At 46.6% G+C, this 17,942-nt stretch overlaps 1 protein-coding gene and 1 long non-coding RNA gene across 2 annotated transcripts in view; one reads left to right on the plus strand and one right to left on the minus strand.

The window, feature by feature from the left end:
• The window catches only part of LMCD1 (LIM and cysteine rich domains 1), a 58,202-nt gene extending 43,414 nt beyond the window's left edge, over positions 1–14,788 (minus strand). Inside the window, exon 1 of the mRNA XM_082639198.1 lies at positions 14,620–14,788. Within this exon, the coding sequence (XP_082495324.1) occupies positions 14,620–14,661 (42 nt within the window). The 5' untranslated portion in view covers positions 14,662–14,788. The remainder of the gene's footprint in view (positions 1–14,619) is intronic.
• Positions 14,789–15,175: 387 nt separating this feature from the next.
• Positions 15,176–17,942, plus strand: part of LOC309813961 — a 151,385-nt gene continuing 148,618 nt past the window's right edge. The window contains exon 1 of the long non-coding RNA XR_014295564.1: positions 15,176–15,290. This is a non-coding gene — a long non-coding RNA (uncharacterized lncRNA). The remainder of the gene's footprint in view (positions 15,291–17,942) is intronic.

Genomic DNA, 17,942 nt, shown 5'->3' on the forward strand with positions numbered 1-17,942 from the left:
CTGCCATCTTAAAGTCCATCCTTTTATAGATGCGTTCGAAGGAGGATCATTAAATTTGGGGCCAGACTTCAAAAGTTCCGAGTCTGCTTTGGAATGGTGCCTTCCCCATCCCCCTCACTTTCATTTCTTTTTCATCTTAAGATCCTTCCGCAATACTCCCAAGGAGTCTTCCTCCCACTCATCTGGCCCCATTCCCACCATCTTGCCAGTTCTGATCGTGGTCCACGCATCAGAAGGTTTTAGATTAAGCAACGTGTATGGGGCTGTGGAAGAGGTTAACAGTCTCACCTACTCTCTTCCATGTCTGTCTCTGTCCTCCGACCCCATCTTCTCTCTCCCCCTTTCTATCCTCTCAGGATTCCTTGTCTCCGTCAGGAAGGAGAACCAACTTGCTCTCAATTCTTTTTTTTTTTTTTTTTTGCGGTACGCGGGCCTCTCACTGTCGTGGCCTCTCCCGTTGCGGAGCACAGGCTCCGGACGCGCAGGCCCAGCGGCCATGGCTCACGGGCCCAGCCGCTCCGCGGCGTGTGGGATCTTCCCAGACCGGGGCACGAACGCATGTCCTCTGCATCGGCAGGCGGACTCTCAACCACTGCGCCACCAGGGAAGCCCGCTCTCACTTCTCTTGATACCTTTCCTTCTTTCTCCTGTGTCCCGATTCCATCCCATTTCCTTTTCTGTCCATAATATTACTGAGCCCTTACTGTATGCCAGCCTTTCCGAGGTGACACAAAGGAGAATTAAGGCATGACCCCTGCCCTCAAGGAGCTTAGTAATGGAGGATGTAGGGACAAAAAAGATGTTATGGGACAGGAGTTAAGCGGGTGGGACGGTGATAGCATGTGTTCCAGGACCATTTGGGAAACGAAACGTCCATTCAGTAGGAGAGCAAAATCCATGCTGGGAGTTCAGAGGAGAGAGAACTTTGTCTGCACTGCAGGCTTCACAGAGGAAGGCGCTGAGGAATGGATGGGACTCTGGCCCACGGAGAAGAAGGCCTTTTAGTATGCAAGTGAGGAATATCAAGCGTTTTCAGGGACAAAGTGACAGATCAGGTTGGGGTAAACAGAAGGTTGTAGTGATGGATAAGGCTGATCAGGGCCCCATCATGTAGAAACTTTAATGCCAGACTCAAGTCACTGGAGAGATTCTAAAGGGTCCTAGGGGCAGCTCCCTGGGACAAAGCTGTCTGTTAAAGTGGTACCTTCCCAGGGCTGAAGCAAGAACTCAGCCCTCAGCCTCTTTGTCCCCACATCCTTCAGCTTGAATATGCAGCCCTTTCCAGTTATTTGTCAAATATCGTCTTGATTATTTTCTAACAGTGCTTCAAGGTAAAATTTACATGCAGTAAAAATTCAGAAATCCCACGTATTCACTTGAGTACTTTATATGTATATCCCCTGGGACCACCATCCAGATAAAGAACGCTTCCTGTGCTCCAGAAAGTTCCCTCATGCTGCTTTCTAGCCAATAACATCCTCTTCTTAGCCACTATTCTGACTTCCGTCACTGTAGATGGGTCGTGCCTGTTTTTGAATCTCACATAAATGGAATTAGACAGTAGGTCGTCTTTTGAGTGTGACTTCTTCTGTACAACTTATTTAAGATTACCCACGTTGATGCATATAGTAGTAGTTTTTTTAATACTAGGTAGTTTTCTGTTGTGTAGATGTAAAATAATTTATTTATTCATTCTCCTGTTGATGAAGGTTTGAATTATTTCCAGAGTTTGGCCATTGTGAATAAAACTTCTCCAACTACTCTTGTCCAAATTTTTTGGTAGACATCTGTGCTCCTTTCTCATGGATATAGACCCTGCTGGGTCACGGGGTAGGTGTATGTTCAATCTTATTAGAGGTTACCGAACAGTTTTCCAAAGTGGGTGTGTCATTTACATTCTCCCTGGCAATGTATGTGAGTTCAGCTGCTCCACGCCCTTATAACACTTGCTCTTAAATTTATTTTATTTAGTTATCTTTGGCTGTGTTGGGTCTTTGTTGCTGCGCACGGGTCTTCTCTAGTTGTGGAGAGCGGGGGCTACTCTTCATTGCAGTGCACGGGCTTCTCATGGTGGTGGGTTCTCTTGCTGCAGAGCATGGGCTCTAGGCGCACGGGCTTCAGTAGTTGTGGCGCACGGGCTTCAGTAGTTGTGGCGCACGGGCTTAATTGCTCCGCGGCATGTGGGATCTTCCTGGACCAGGGCTCGAACCCGTGTCCCCTGCACTGGCAGGTGGATTCTTAACCACTGCGCCACCAGGGAAGTCCCTCGACACTTGCTCTTGTGAATGTTTAATTTCATCATTCTGTAGGGTGTATAATGCTATCTCATTGTGCCTTTAATTTGTGTTTCTCTGATGAGTCATGGGGTTGAGCACCTTTTCCTACACTTATCAGCCAGTTAGACATCTTTTTTTGTGACATGCCTATTGAAGTCTTCACCTATTAAAAAAACGGGATTGCTTTTTCAAAATTATTGATTTATAGAGGTTATTTATCTACTTTGGGTTACAATCCTTTGTCAGATATATGTACTATGAATATTTTCTCTCTCTGGGTTGTCTTTCGATTTCTTAGTGGTATCTTTTAATGAAATCGAGTTAATTTTGATGACCAGCTTTCATATTTATTTACTGAGCATTCCCTCCAGATGCAAGAGTCATAAGGATATAAAACTTAGACTACTTTCTTACTGTTCTAGCATTCCATAGAGTAATAAGCTATGACAACTTTGCAAATCATCTTTAAAAGCTTTTCAGAAAGGTATTACCCTATTTACCAAGGTTTTCTTCTTTTCCTTCATAGCTGCCTCTGATTTCGTATTACCCGCACCCCCCACCAACCCTTACTTTTGATCAATCAGGTACTTTGCATGTGGAACAGTGCTGATTTTTCATGAGTGTTTATGATATGGGTTTGGAGTTCTTCCCTTAGTGATTTAAAATTTTATATTTCCTTTCACTTGACATGTCTTTCCACTTAAAAAAAAAAAAAACTCTCTTCCAAGGAACAGGATAGTTTGGTGGCACAGAAGTGGCCTTCCCTATTGGGTGAGGATGGAAGTACCTACTTGGAGGAGGTGACACACGTCCCAAAACTGATGCCAAAACAAAAAGTGGGGGCTGTCTGTGGGCCATGTCACTCAGTTAAAAGCATATTCTAGGTCTCCCAGCAGGTAGGAAACAACCCAGGAAATAGATGCTCTGACCTCAGTCTTGACCAATGTGTAGGACTTGGTCGGTGAACCAGAACCAGAATGTTAGAAAAACGTGGCCATTGCATCCTTGAACTAAGGAACTGAGGAAACAGAGAGAACCAATGGGGAGTGGCGGGAAGTTGCAGAGAGAGAGAGATTTTAGCTCAAAATAAGAAAGAGCCGTCTAATAATTAAAGGGGTTCAAAAAACCAGATCTCTTGACGAGGTTTCAGTGCTTGTCAGTGGTTCTTACAGCACCTGGCCCTCTGGTTCATCTCCCATTTAAGGTTTTGGATAGGCTACTTGGACAAAAATAGGTTTTGTTTTTTTTTTGTGGTACGCAGGCCTCTCACTGTTGTGGCCTCTCCCATTGTGGAGCACAGGCTCCAGACGCGCAGGCTCAGCTGCCATGGCTCAGGGGCCCAGCCGCTCCGCGGCATGTGGGATCTTCCCGGACCGGGGCACAAACCCGTGTCCCCTGCATCGGCAGGCGGACTCTCAACCACTGCGCCACCAGGGAAGCCCAGACAAAATAGTTTTTAAGTCTTTCTGAACGTGAGATGCTAAAACACCCTGAATTCTAATCCTAGCTCTTCTACTAATTACCTCTGTGACCTTGAGCGTATCACCTAACCTGCTGGATCTCTCTCCTTGTTTGTTAACAAGGAAGTTGACCCAGGGAACCTATAAGGCCCGTTCTACCTCTTAAAAATTAATTCTAATTGCTGAAATATACAGTATAATAATTACTCAAATAAGGATATGATGATTTCCCTTGTGATGGTCTCAGCCCTGGGCTGGGTCCAAGGAAAGGTACAGGGTGGTGACAAGAGCCGTTCTAATTAGTGTGAATCTTAGTGTAAGGTGTGTTTTCTCCACAGGCTGTTTGGGCCTGTTGGCTGTGAATGAGGACAGACTTGAGGAAACACAACTTTTCCATCAAACTTCACCTCTTTGTCAGATCCTTGCAAACAGAGGGATGGTCCCCAGAATTTCATTTTCCAGATAATTGGCAGGGAATCATCTGGGATTTTTATCCCCCCTCTGTTTAACGTACCACAAGCAACTGAAAAAATCAACTGACAACAATCATCCCAGTGGTATTTTGATATCCAAACCATATGGTTTTCATTTTGAGGCATCACCTGCTCAAAAACATGGCAAGAAGAGACCCACAGTCTCAGACCAAGTCAGAAATCTGAAGAACAGTGCAAAAGGAATTGTTTTGATGCAAGAGTCTGGATCCCGTTACTCAAGTCTCCATATTTCGAAAGGCTGATTTTCCCCCTCGCAGTTTATCAAGAAATCCTCTGTAGAATTTCTTTTCCTCTAATTACCACTTAAATGACTTGAGAATTGGAAGGTGAATAAAACTTGGGGTGGACACAGCATCCTACGGCCCTCTGAATTGTGTTTTCACATTCTGCTCACAAGGACAGCGTGCTGAATTTTGCAGAGGGTGTGTGTGTGTGTCTGTCTGTCTGTCTGTCTGTGTCTCTGTGTGTTCCTTTCTTTCCATATATGTTGCATATCCTCAGGTAACTTTTTTTTTTCCTTTGATCACAACACAAATCTACATCTTCCTGCAAAAATTCAAACTGACTGGGGGTGAGCTTGCTGGAACTCCTTTGCTGAGCTTAGGAGTCTCAAGCATGCCAGCTGGCAGGCTCTGCTATCCTATCATCCCCAGGGGTTTTGGTTGAGAGGCGAGAGGAACAAGTTCTCATACGAGAAAGTTACAAGACATGCCTGATGGATGGATGGATACGTAGGAATGTATTTCTCTGTAGTTCAAGATGGATGATATTCCCCAAATTAGAAGTCAGATCAGATGGAGAATATGCGTCTCAGACTTGGAACGCATAAAACTGGCCTGTGACCTGATCCTAATACTCATTCATCCTTGTCTTTCAACACTCAGCTCAGATGCCGTCTCCTCGGTAAGCTTTCCCTGACCTCCGCAGGTGAGGTTAAGTACTTCCTCTTCTGATCTCCCTCACTCCCTGGATTGTACCTCTGATCAAGGCCTTTGGCACTGCTTTGGTTCTCTGATGGCCAGACTGGCTGTTCTGTCTCTCAAACCATCAGCCTCTGGGATTTCTTTCCTTTTTACTTCTCTGCTTCCCAGCTCAGTCCCTGGCTTATAATAATTACAGGGAATACGTGTTTGCACAGAATAAATTCTTAAAGTCAGCCAAATCAGAGGTGGGTAATAAGTGTCATCAAAATAATGTTTTCATTCTCTTTACCATTTCACTCTTATTGGCTCTTTCAATAGTGATGATAATTCTTGTGTAACATACATTCATTAGTTGTCAAATACTGTGTTAAGAACTTAATAGATTGTTGTGACAACAATTTTAGGCCCACTTTATAGATGAAGAAACTGAGGCTCAGAGGTAATGTGATTTATCCAAATAGGAAACACGTGGCAGAGCTGGGATTTGAACCCCGTTTGTCCATTCTAAGGACCTCAGATTTCAATCCACTATGGTTGTGTGTGTGCATGTGTGTTTTATATGCATACATGTGTATATTTGTGCACGCATGTGTGTAGAATACTGTTAAAGCTTTATGTCGACAGAAGGCTTAATCTATTTGAGGCCTTTTGACTGTCTGATATGGAAGTGTCCCTTCTCAGAACCATGTTTTAAATGCACAAGTTAAAATATGTAGGATTACAAAGGAAATGAATATTACTGAAATAATACCAATATATAAAAACAAATCTGTGATTTAGTAACATACGGGCCTTTGTTAAATTAATTAACAAGACCAGCCGTGGATTTAATTACTGTTATTTCAGAATAAGGACAGGCATGAGCAGTATGCCCGGCATTTCTCTTGGCTGTAATAGGATTATGAAAACATCAGATTTCCATCGGTATGAAGGGAACGGGGTCTATTTCCAGTTATCATTTTCTAACTTAAATGTCATATAAAAGAAAAAGAAAAAGGCATAGGGGATGCTAAACTGCCAGGGCTTTTGTCTTCATTTATAATGGAAGGAAATTCTATATTTCAGTTAGAGGTTGGGTATATAAGGATGCGATAGTTTTCTTAATTTACGTCCCTCAATTCTATCCACGGATCCCGGGTTAAGAACCTCTCCTCTATCTACTAACAAGATTAAAAACAAAATCTCCCTCCCAGACTTCCTCTAAAATAAGCCTCAAATGCTGACCCCTCCCCACCATCAGAGCCAGCCCCCTTAACAAGGACACTGGTGGCCACAGGGTCAAAGCGGGGGTGGGGAGCACAGGTGTGCCTTGGCAGGTGGGTGGCTCTCCTCCAGGATGAGGGCAGGGCTGGGTTCCACGTTCCCTCCACCTCTTCCAGCCAGAGGATTAGCCAGGTCAGTCAGCTTGGTGGGCAGCCTCGTGAATCAGTACGTGGAAATACCTCTTAGTCATATAGCCCAAATAGACGCTACCTTCTTAAGGCAGGTTTCTTATGGGGCATTAGTCAGCCCAGAGCTCTCACCCCATGCTCCTGCCCTTTGGTGCCTCTGACACCAGCACCAGGAAGGAGAGAGCCTGGGGTGTTGAGCTGCCTGAGGACATGGGCTGAGCACAGACAACTGGTCTACCACCAGTTGCGAGGGGGCTGATGGGGCTGCTGCTTACCGGTGGTACGTGAGGGCTGCCAGTAGCCCCCTTGCCTCAGACTTCTCTTCACTCAATGCCCTGTTTAAAATGCAACAGCTGGGGGCAGAATTGTCATACTTATTTCACTGTTACACTGTAGAGATGACTGAGGTTGGGAGTGGCTCAGATGTGTGCAGTGCTGAAACTGAGGGTAGACAGCAAAAGAGGAGGAAGAGGGGTGTGTGTGTGTGTGTGTGTGTGTGTGTGTGTGATGGGGGAGGTCAAGGAACACACAGAGTGAAAGAACACTGCCATTATTTGGTTCTTCTCTCACTGTCATGTAAAACACATTGCACTGGACTCAAGTTTACATGGCAGAAACCAAAACTTTCTTATTCATTGCCTTGTACTGAGTTCTCAGCACATGATAGGTACTAAATAAATATCTGCTAAATGAAGAAATGGGTGACTGTTACCCTGTCTTATAAGCAAGACATCCGAGGCCTTGGCGAGGGTAAGTGCCTGGGTCAGATCACCCAGCTGGGGCCAACGAGTGGTCTCAGCAAAGGGGAGGGCTGCTTTTTGGAAGTGTGGCAACCACACACCCAAGGCAAATTGTTGCCATTGTCAAGATTTTTGCAGATGATGTGACCAGAGTCTATTTATGGCCAGGTCTAAGTTTAACTACAAAGAGAAGGTCCTGCAGTCTGATACCTTAGAAGCCACCTGTGACGTCAGTAAGCTGAACTTGGTCTTCCACGTTCTAGCACTTAACTACCTATGGGATTTCTGCACTGGGCTGATGAGAGGGCATACCAATAATAGCAGGAGGCAATATTATTTTCAGAACGTACTATGCATCCAGGCACTTTACCTGCTTTATCTCATTAGACTCCTGCTTAAATATAGCAGTATTATTAATTCTCTTTCTCAAATGAGGAACTAGAGGTCCGGAGAGGCTAAGCAACTTGACTGCAGACCTAGAAAATGTCAGAACTACGTGTCACATCTAGATCTCCATGCTTGCAAAGGCTGCATGTTTAGCCACTTCTCAAAATGGCCTCTGAACCATGTGGCCAAAGATACGTTCACAGCCAAAATGTTCACCTGACCTTCTGAGCTTTGAAGGTATGAGGGTGACATGAAATCAGGGTACCATGGACATGGAAGTGACGGAAGAGAGAAGATACCCTTTTCTCCTTCATTCTTAAAAGATGCTGTGAGTCAGTGCATCTCTGCTATGTCACATGTAAATTTTGGATGTGACATTTTCCCCCCATGTCCCATCTGCCACATGAAGGGATTGACCAGGCAGATCACTAGATTTGTCTCAGCTCTTTTATATAATGATTCCTTCATATTTTCTCCAAAGATTAATTTTAAGGACCCCACGTTTTAAAATAGGAGGAGGAAAAAAAATCAGTCCATACACATATCATGTGGATTTGAAACAGCCGCCATGGGCTGGACCAAGGCACTAACTTTGTCCTTCAGAAGAGTGACTTGCCAAATACAGTCTTTGGTTTCTTCTCCCTCGGCAATCTTATTTCCTTTTAAAGCATGTCCTGGTGGGGGCTTGGGCTGTTTTGCTTGGTCCTGATTCCCGTGTTATTGGGTAGACCGTGAGTCAGGCTGACCAGGCATGTAGAGATACACATTCCAGAGGCCAAGCTTATCCCCAGGATAGAATTTCCTGGAAGCTCTGGAACTTGGATCTCTAGGATTTTTTTTTTTTTTTTTTTTTTGTCAAGTATCATTGCTTCTTCAGTAATTTCTGGATAATATTGTATGATTCTTTAGATTGTCTCTCTACCAGCCTTCTCTCTAGACAGTTCTATCAGACTTCTAGAAACCCAGGAAGGGAGAAATCTAGAAAGTCTTTCTTCTCTACCTGGGAAATAGCTTTGACTTGGTGTGGGTGATGGTATACACCTGGTTGTGGCCAAGAACTATCAGAGAGGCACAGATGCCTGGTAACCTTTGGCAAATGCTGGGCCATTCCTGAATCACACCAGCAATGTGTAGGAAGACCTTGACCTCTGTGTGAAGCCTGTAGTAATAATCCTAGTCCTTCTCCACCAGATTTCTGCTTCTGATGAAAGCCTTCTGGTTTCTTCCTGTAGTGGAAAGAGCTTCAGTTTTGGAATCAGAGAAGACCGGGTATGAGTTCTTAACGTGTCATCATATGATCTTAGGCAAGTCATTTAAACACTTAGCGTTAATTTACTCATGTGTAAAAAGGATATTAATATTTTTGCACAGTAGTCCTAAAGGCTAAGAGAGATAGGATGTGAGAAAACCTCAAGCATCCTGAATGTACTCAAAAGACATCTTTCCTTCCTTTCTTGTGCCTTTCCCCAAACTTGTCCATCCTAACAGAGAACAGATGAGTCTTCCTGCAGATCCTTAGGGGACAAGAGTCCAAATGGATGATGAAAGTAAGACCAGCACATCCTTTCTGAGAAAACATGTAAACACTTCTCATAAAAAAGAGCAGACAGTGAGCAACTGGATTTCCACATCAAATATTTAGGCTTAGGTACCAAATACAAGTTTCTGCCGCTAAAAGAGTCTTGGTCCACACAGGAGACCTGACTTCTTGTTTCACTCTTTCTAGAAAAGCTATCTAGATAGCGTTTCTGGAGCATCTGCAGATCTGTGCCATGGATATGTGCTCAGCTCCCAGAATGGGTTCAGGATAGCCCCAATGTTGCATGTGAAGTTAAGGAAATGGTTCGATCTTGAGGGTCTCCTGTACAAGTAGCTGGTGGCCCTGCACCTGGTGAAGTCACGGCAGCTGCCAGCCAAATCCTCTTCCTGTTAGCAAATGAAAGGGAAGAGGGGGATATTTCCAAACAAAGCCACTTAGAGAGCAGCAGCTGTCTCTTCTTTCTGGAGGTCCCGAAAAGCTGTTCCCCAATTCTGCGTTCAGTGGAACTGAGTTTTAGTCCTGTTTTCCCATAATCATGTGTTCTTTGGGAGACAGTATGGTATCCAGGAAAGGTCAGTGGACTGCAGGGGGAACGAAGTCCAGTTCTCATTCAAGGTTGGCCACTTCCTAGGGAAAGTGACCTATCCAAAGTCACCGGTAAGTGCTTGCAGTTACTGTAATGACTCGACCCCCCACACCCCCAGCCAGAAAACTTTTCTTATGATACATATTTAAATGGTGTTGGATGAACACTGGGGAGATAAGAACTCCCAGGGTCTGTGCTTATCAGGACAGATTTCCACTTTATTATACAGACACTGTTTTGAATGTGCAAGTTGGAAGGCAACATTCTCCTCGCCAAAGTCAAATGGAATACCTCTTGTGGAGCCCAGTTGACCCTAGTGGGTGGGTTACAGGAGGAACTATTCCCTGACTTCTCTGCTCCTGACTTACCCTCACCGGAAGTAGCAGGAGCAGGGGTGGGAAAGGAAGATGCACATGTGAGTCTGTGCACCTGTCCCTCCTTCCTGGTCCCCAGGCCTTTGCTGAATCTAGCCCATTCTTTTTCTCCCTCGTCACCTTTATTCAGTTAACATGGAGAGGAGATCAAACTACGGGAAGATCCGTAAGGGATACCATGGGATCCAGAGGGGAATACCAAAGTCATTTTTCCCCTGTCCTGCCTGTAGAACTGTTGGTAAGCCCTGGGCCGGGAGAAGGCCTTGGAGCTGAGATGGCTTAGAATAAAGCCGAGAGATGATCTGCGAGGTACCTTTCCCTGCCTTCCACCACCTCAAGGGGGTGGATGCATTGGTGAAAGTCAACTGTTAACTGCAACCCCATATATTCGGACGTGTCTGCACAACATGACAAGCATCTGCAACTTACAAGCAGTGGCTTCAGCATCTGTTTGGGGAGATCTTTAAGAAGGACTTGGATAATTTCTCTCTTTCTTTCCTTCCTTCCTTCCTTCCTTCCTTCCCTCCTTCCTTTCCTTCTTTCTCTCTCTTTCTTTCTTCCTCTCTCTCTTTCTTTCTTTCTCTTTCTTTTTTTTTTTTTTTTAAATATGGCTCTCTTTGGGCCAAGTTACTTATACACCTATGGGCATGTGTCCAATGGCTTGGCTATTAAACTCTTTAAGTGACAGCTTAATATATTTCTAAGATGGAGGGAGCCAAGGACAATTCTCGAGGAGCCGTGTTGATGTTGGATCGGCTTGCCCAGGCAGTGCGCCAGCAGTTTTGCACGCGGCAGGAACTGGAGGTGAAAGCAGGAAGGGCTGAGTACGGAGGGGAGGGCAGAGCTGGAGGACAGGAAAGCCAAGAGGGACGTGATGTGGAGAAGGGTGGAGGGAGACGCCCCGCTGAACCTGGCAGTGCACTAGGACGAACCATTCTTTCACGCTCCTCCGACATGGTGCTGAGGGGTGAAAAACAGAACCCTCCCGAGCCGGTCCACTGGCAGACTCAGAGTCAGCAGTGAACATGCTCTCTGATCTTTTTTGTTCTAGTCCTTTCCAAACTCCTGCAAATGGCTCTTTGGCAGCCAAGGGGCCTGTATTCTTACAGAGCCTAATGGGCCCTGGCCCACCTTCTTAGCAATCTCAGAGAAGGGGCTTGACCTCTCTGGGTCTCAGTTTCCTAATCTGTAAAGTAAAAAGAGCTCTGTGTCTGCTTCCAGGCCTACCATTCCAGCACTCCAGAGTGAAATGCTCAGTGACTGATGACCTCTGTTGTGTAAGCAGATTTTGTATCTGTTGGGCTAGAATGAAGACAAGGTCATTGGTCATTGTTCTAGGTTATCAAGGCTGAGCAGCTGGCTTTCACTCAGCCGAATGAAAATTAGTTAGTCAGATGGGCCAGTCAGCTGAAGAAAAAAAAACAGGTCCTTCATCCACCAAAAGACTCCTTTCAGCAATCACACATCCACTGAAATACACAACCACCACTGCCAATAACAATGGCTAAGCCTATTTGCGCTCATGTGCTGAGCCCTTTGTACGCATCAGCTCATTTCACGATCACGGACCGCTTGGGAGGGAGATGCTTTTAGTGTCTCCCAATTTTCAGATGAGGACGCAGACTCAGAAGTAAATCAGCTTGCCCAAGAGCACACAGCTAGTAAGTGGTGGAGCTGGGATTTGAACCCAGATCTGGTTACAAGAATACTAACCACTTAATAAACAAGAGAAGGGCACATCCACAGTGGTGGCTGATTCCACCAAGAGAAATGGCATTTGGCCTTCCAGGCTTTTTGTTACCAGAGCATGGTGGCTAGTTCCTGATTCTCAGGGAAACTCTCCATGCTAGGAAACCTCTTTCCCAGTTGAAAAACAAATCGTGACTCAAGAGCCGCCAATGAGAGCATTCGACTCAGTACAGATGAGAGGACGTAGGCAACTGTTTCTACACCCTGCCACGAACTATGGATGTGACCCACGGCCAGTCCCCCTGTCTGCCTGGGATTGGATAGATGGTCTCAAAGCCTACTCCAGGTTTGGGATTTTATGTTCTCTTTCTTGAAGACTTTTTTTCTGACTTTCCAGCTGCTAGGGATTCCCTGCAGCGCCCATCCCTTTGGGGGCAGGGCAGTGGAGTCAGCTTGTAGCCCATTTGAAATCATTTCTCATTTTGTAAATAGGTCCCTTGAAGCTCTAAGGGGCTATGAAATTGTTTCAAAATGCCTAAGTGTGATTATGCCTCCTGAAGCCAAATGTTAGAAAACCCCCCACTGTTGCAGCTTTTGAAAGTAAATTATGCAATAAAAGTTTTGCAGCATGCTGTTGATGTGACCCAGTGTTTAATCACCGCTGTACAGCTCAGCAAGTCCAAGTTTATACAAAAGCAAGTGGAGCTTTCCCCCCATTCCCTTCCCTTCCCTTGACTTTCTGAGTTGATGACATGCGTTAATCAACCAAGTGGTGATCCTCCTCTGACTGTCACAGTCCCAAAGGGTAAAAAATATCCACCCTTTCATCTCTACCCACCACATTCTTTCGCTAAGCCTGTAATTGGATCTAAATGGAAAATAAACGCTTTGCAGGCCAAGGAAGTTGGCACTAGAGGGTGACAGGTCGGAGACTGTGTTCCACCTCTAATCCGGATAATCACACGCTCCCATGCAAAGGAAAGTAAAAGCAAGCCTTCCTCCGAGTGGTGGCCGGGGCTTGTGCTGAGGAGGGGTGTTCCGTGTATCCTGTTTCCCTTCACCCACTAACCGTCCACTAGCTTGTAGTAAAACCACCCCGAACCATCTGATTTTCCAGTGGCCATTGGGACGCTGCCCCTTTAGCTCTGAACTCTTTTACCTTGGCTGAATTTGGGGAGGCAGTTCAGACACACAAATATCCCGGTTGCCGCCACAAGTTAGAAAACAATAACGCACAAATTGTACCGTCCGAGAACACCATGGTCTTAGCCTGTTCACTTGTAGTTGATTGAGTCCTGCTGTGCATGGCGTGCTGCGTCAGGACAGAGATGAGCGAGAAAGGTTTGTCCTCCAGGAGTTTAGAAAGGTGGGTAGAGAAGTGAGAGCAGTGTGTGCCTGACTCACTAGTGGTAGAAATTACCGGGTATCTTACCAAGGTCTAACATGCTGTGAGAATTCCATAGGAGGAGAGATGACTGGATTCTGCAGATAGTCTGGCAAATGCAATGGGGGCAGGTACATTCCAGAGAGATGCCCTGATGAAGTCTGCCCTGGTGTACACATTCAGAAGGGTCTGATGCACTCTGTGTATGCGAGTCTGGGGCAGGCCAGCCATGCAGTGGCGTAGCTGTAAAAATCAAATGCGTGAATCCTGCACCTCTAAGTGGCTGGCTTGCATTTTGATTCTGACATAGTTGGGTTTTTTTTTCCCCTCTCATTTTACCCCTGCACCCCCCACCCCCACCCCGTGCCTCCGGTAATGGCAAATGTCTAAAGAGGACTTTGCCCTGCAAGACCAAGTTCTCTTTGGGAGATGACCCTACAGGGTACCATAGCTGTTACTGCTTCTGTGAGGGAGGTGGGACCTATCATCCCCCCATGGGAAACAAGGGAACTGAGGCTCAGAAAAGGGACTCTGTCATTGTGATGCAGCTAAAAAGTGGCAGGGCTGGGGTTTCGATGCCTAAGGTTTTCCTTAGGCTCTGCTGCCTGCTGGGAGCAACTCTTTGTGACGCTGGGCCTCAGTTTCTCCACTGGTCTAGGCTGTCTCTCGGCTTCCTTCCAGCTCCCAGGTCCTCTAAGCCTCCGGCCTGTGCCCCCTCCCAACTGCCTGCAGGTACGTAAGGCGGTGGTTGGGGCTAGGGCACAGCTGCAGGCCCCTCAGGCAGTAATTCACCCATGACCTTCTGGGCTCCCGGCCAGCCCTTCTTGAAAGGGAAACGTGCAGACCCTGGGGACAGAAATTAGTTCCCCTGTGTTGGAATTGCTGCCACTGCCAATATTACCAACTAAAGTAACTGGTTTCTGTGTGTGTGTGTGTGTGTGTGTGTGTGTGTGTGTGTGAGTCTGAAAAACACAAAACGCTAGGATGACAGCAAAAAGGGAGATTCCTTGTGAGTAAATATAACCCCCTCCCCAAACCTTCACCTCAATCACAGGAGGGGGAAGTTATGGTCTTTCCCCCACTACAGACCAGAGAATTACCATTTCAGAAAAAGTTTTACCTTATTTAAATTTTAATTAGCATCATCAGAGAACTAAGATCCTTGGCAAAAACTTTACATGACGGCCTTTAAGAGTAAAATTTGGGGTGTGTGCCTGTTAGCTCAAACACTATTCCCAGCTATTCTATTTTCTGTTAAGTCTCGGAATTTAATGAATTTCCTTCTCCTTACTTCTAGGTAAGCCGCCTCAAACACAGAGGAGAGGGAAACGGGGAAAGAAAGAATCTGGGTAAGTACAGACAGATCGCAGCTCACCTTCTGAACTCCTGGGTTGAGGTCCTTGGCCACCTTTGCCATCCTCTTCTGGGGTGGACAAACAGCGCCTGGCTTCTCAGGCAGAGGCGCGAGGGCGCGGAGCGCGGACAGCGGTGGCTGAATGGCCAGGATCGCTAGCCCAGGGCGAGCTCTGCTCGCAGCCCGGCGCGGCAGGGCCCTTTAATTGGAGAGCGGGACTCCCTCTAAAACCTCGCCAGCCAATCGGCGCGGGCGCTCGCGCTTGGCCAGCCAATCCCAGCGCGCGGCTCCCCCCTCCCTTCGGTTGGTCTGGGCCCGGCCGGGAGGCTGCAGCTGAGTGAGCGCTGCCCTTACGTCAGTGCGGCCGCGGCCCCTGCCTGCCCGGGCGGCGCACATCTGTCCCTGAGCGGCAGGAATCCGTCCCCACGCCCTTCTCCTTTAAAGGACAATGGGCAGAGGGTGGGGCGGGCCGCCGGGCCCCGCGATCCATTCAGGTCAAAAGGGAGAGTGATCAAACAGGAAGGCTCGGGTATTTTTAGTGAGCTGGGTCCAAAAATAAATGCTGAGCTGTGTTCCCCTGCCCACTCTTTCTGCCTTGTGGTAGAGGGGTGGGCAGGTGGTATGCAGCAGCTTTGACTAAGCTGGCTAGCTTTTCCCAAACCTGGGCAAGTTTTCCAATCATCGGAGAGGAGGTGAGATTGCAGTGAGTTGTGATTTGTGTTTTAAACTTAATGTTTGTAAAGTATTAATCTGCCTTTTATAACTTGCTTTCGTGTCAGTCCTCTCCATTCAGGGAGGAAGAGAACACTGTCCTGATTTTATAAGTGGCAGCATGTACATCTTCACTCCTGTAGTCATATTTTCTCATTGTTATCTAGTAATTATCTCAGGTATTGCTATTGCTACCATGATAATGATGATGATTGTCACTCCCATTTAACGGATGAGGGAATAGGATCAGAGAGGGTCACTGGGACAAAGGCGAACTCTTCAGCAAGGCTTTAACCTGAGAGAGGGAGCGTGAGAGATCATCTGGGGAGAAGGGACACAGGATAACAAGCCATAAACTAGGAAATTCATATTTTTTGAGATTAATTGAGTCATGCAGGTCTGGACAAGCAACATTCCATCTGTGGATTTCTCACATCCTTGGGAGGAAGTCTCTTGCAACATCTAACATCACAAGTCCTAGAAGACAAAATCGGCCAGGTCTCACTGTGTCATGCTGTCTGCCTATAATCCATAGCTATTAAGCCAGTTCCACAGACCTGGGTTCCCAGAGCCATTTTCCCAGCCTAGACAGAGGATTAAACACAGCCCCTTTTCACCTTTTTCCCAGACAGGAGAGTACTCTGTCATGAGGTTTTCTTCCTGTAACCCACATTGGCAGTGCCCCCCTGCTGGAAACCAGGGCTCAAGTGGGCTAAAATAAAACCCGGCTGCAAGAAGAATGCAGGGTGGTTTCAAAGTACGTCGTGTGGGACTGATGTAAGGGGACAGGGAAGCTGCAGCACATTCTAGGGCTTTTTCTCTTACTGGAGATGCTTTCCTTCTTAAAGCCTCCTCCAGTTTGGTTCTTAACACATCATCATCCTCAGCAGTCCCGAATCTTGACCCATGATCCCAAGCTGTGGTTCTTTTTTCACATTCCTGGAAAGGGCTTTCTATCTGTGACTCCTTTTTTCCAAGACGCGGGATGATCTTTTTCTCCTTTCATGGATTTCTGCTCTGGTCAGTGTTTGTCTCGCTTGCTCCCACCTGTAGCCCCGACACCTAGCCCATGATTGATGCTCAGAACACATCTGGGGAATGAATGGAGGTTGTGTTCTGGCTTTGAACCAGCAGTGAGCTGGCAAGGTGGGACTGGGAGAGATGGCTCAGTGCCACCCCTGGTCTGGTTTGTCCAAACTTCCTAGGTGGGCTGCATGATTAAACCAGGGTGTAAATTAACGGTGGCTGACGGAAGCCTGGACTGGGAGAGGTTTCCACGTGAATAGCCCTTTCAGTAGCAAATCCTAGAAACAATTGTGTTGAACTGGGATGTCCTGCCAGAAGCCTTTAGACTTCAGAGCTGTGGGAACAGAAGCCAGGAGAATAACAAAGGCAAGCTTTATCCCTTGCAAACTAGGCAGAAGCCTACCCAGTGAAGTCATTTCCCACTCTCTTCCCAGCCACCCTCCCTGCCCCATTTTGAGAAATTATTGTTCCATGGAATAATTTGACTTTTATGAACTGTAACACTGTTTAGCTCCAAACAAGACAGTCTTCCCCTCTTCTTATTTTTACCCTTGGCTACAGTTTCAGTTAAGGAAGCAGGTATTGTGGCTCTTTCTCAGAATATGAGTATCAGAAGCTACTGCTTGGGGGCTTCCCTGGTGGCACAGTGGTTAAGAATCCGCCTGCCAATGCAGGGGACACAGGTCCAAGCCCTGGTCCGGGAAGATCCCACATGCCACGGAGCACTTGAGCCCTTGTGCCACAACTGCTAAGCCTGTGCTCTGGAGCCCGCGAGCCACAACGCTGAAGCCCGTGCACCTAAAGCCCGTGCTCCACAACAAGAGAGGCCACCGCAGTGAGAGGCATGTGCACCGCAGCGAAGAGTGGCCCCTGCTCGCCACAACTAGAGAAAGCCTGCACGCAGCACTGAAGATCCAACACAGCCCAAAATAAATAAATTAATTAATTAAAAAAAAAAAAAAGAAAAGAAGCTACTGTTTAGATGGCCTTGTCTCTCCTTTCTGGAAAAGAACCTGTCGTAGGCAGAAAGCTGCTCGCTACTTCCTGTAGTGCTTAGTCTGTCCTCAGCTGAGGGTGCTGACTCTGACTCTTTAAATCCTACTCTCAAGCCAAATGTTCCAGGGGACCTATAGTCAGAGTTTTGACTGGGCACCTGGACAGTCTTATAATCCGGACGGTTCTGGAAAATGGAGGCAATAGGGCTCATTATATCTCAGCCTCACTCCATCTCTGGGGTCCTTTTGCTTCTCTTTGGGAGAAAATGGGGTGTCTTTTCCAGGTTGGAACAGCAAAGAGATCTGATTTCCCCAAGGTTCATTGCTTGGTGGTACTGGGGCTTATTAGAAGCTTCATTCATCCATCAAGTAGTTTTGGGGGCACCTGCCTTAAGCCAAGCCCTGTTGTAGGTGCTGGGGACACCCAGGTAAATAAAATAATCCTTCCCCTTCAAGAATGTCTTGGTCCGATGAATATCACTGGGGCTTTTTGATTCACAAAGCTCTTATCTTACTTGACCTTCAAGACAACCGTGGTATAATTCTAATTATTCCGTAATAATTCTAATTATATCTCTGGGAGAAAATGGAGATTTGGGACAGTCAAGGGCT

The sequence above is a fragment of the Mesoplodon mirus genome (genome assembly GCF_964341445.2).
Source record: "Mesoplodon mirus genome assembly, chromosome: 12".
Taxonomy (NCBI): Eukaryota; Metazoa; Chordata; class Mammalia; order Artiodactyla; family Ziphiidae; genus Mesoplodon; species Mesoplodon mirus.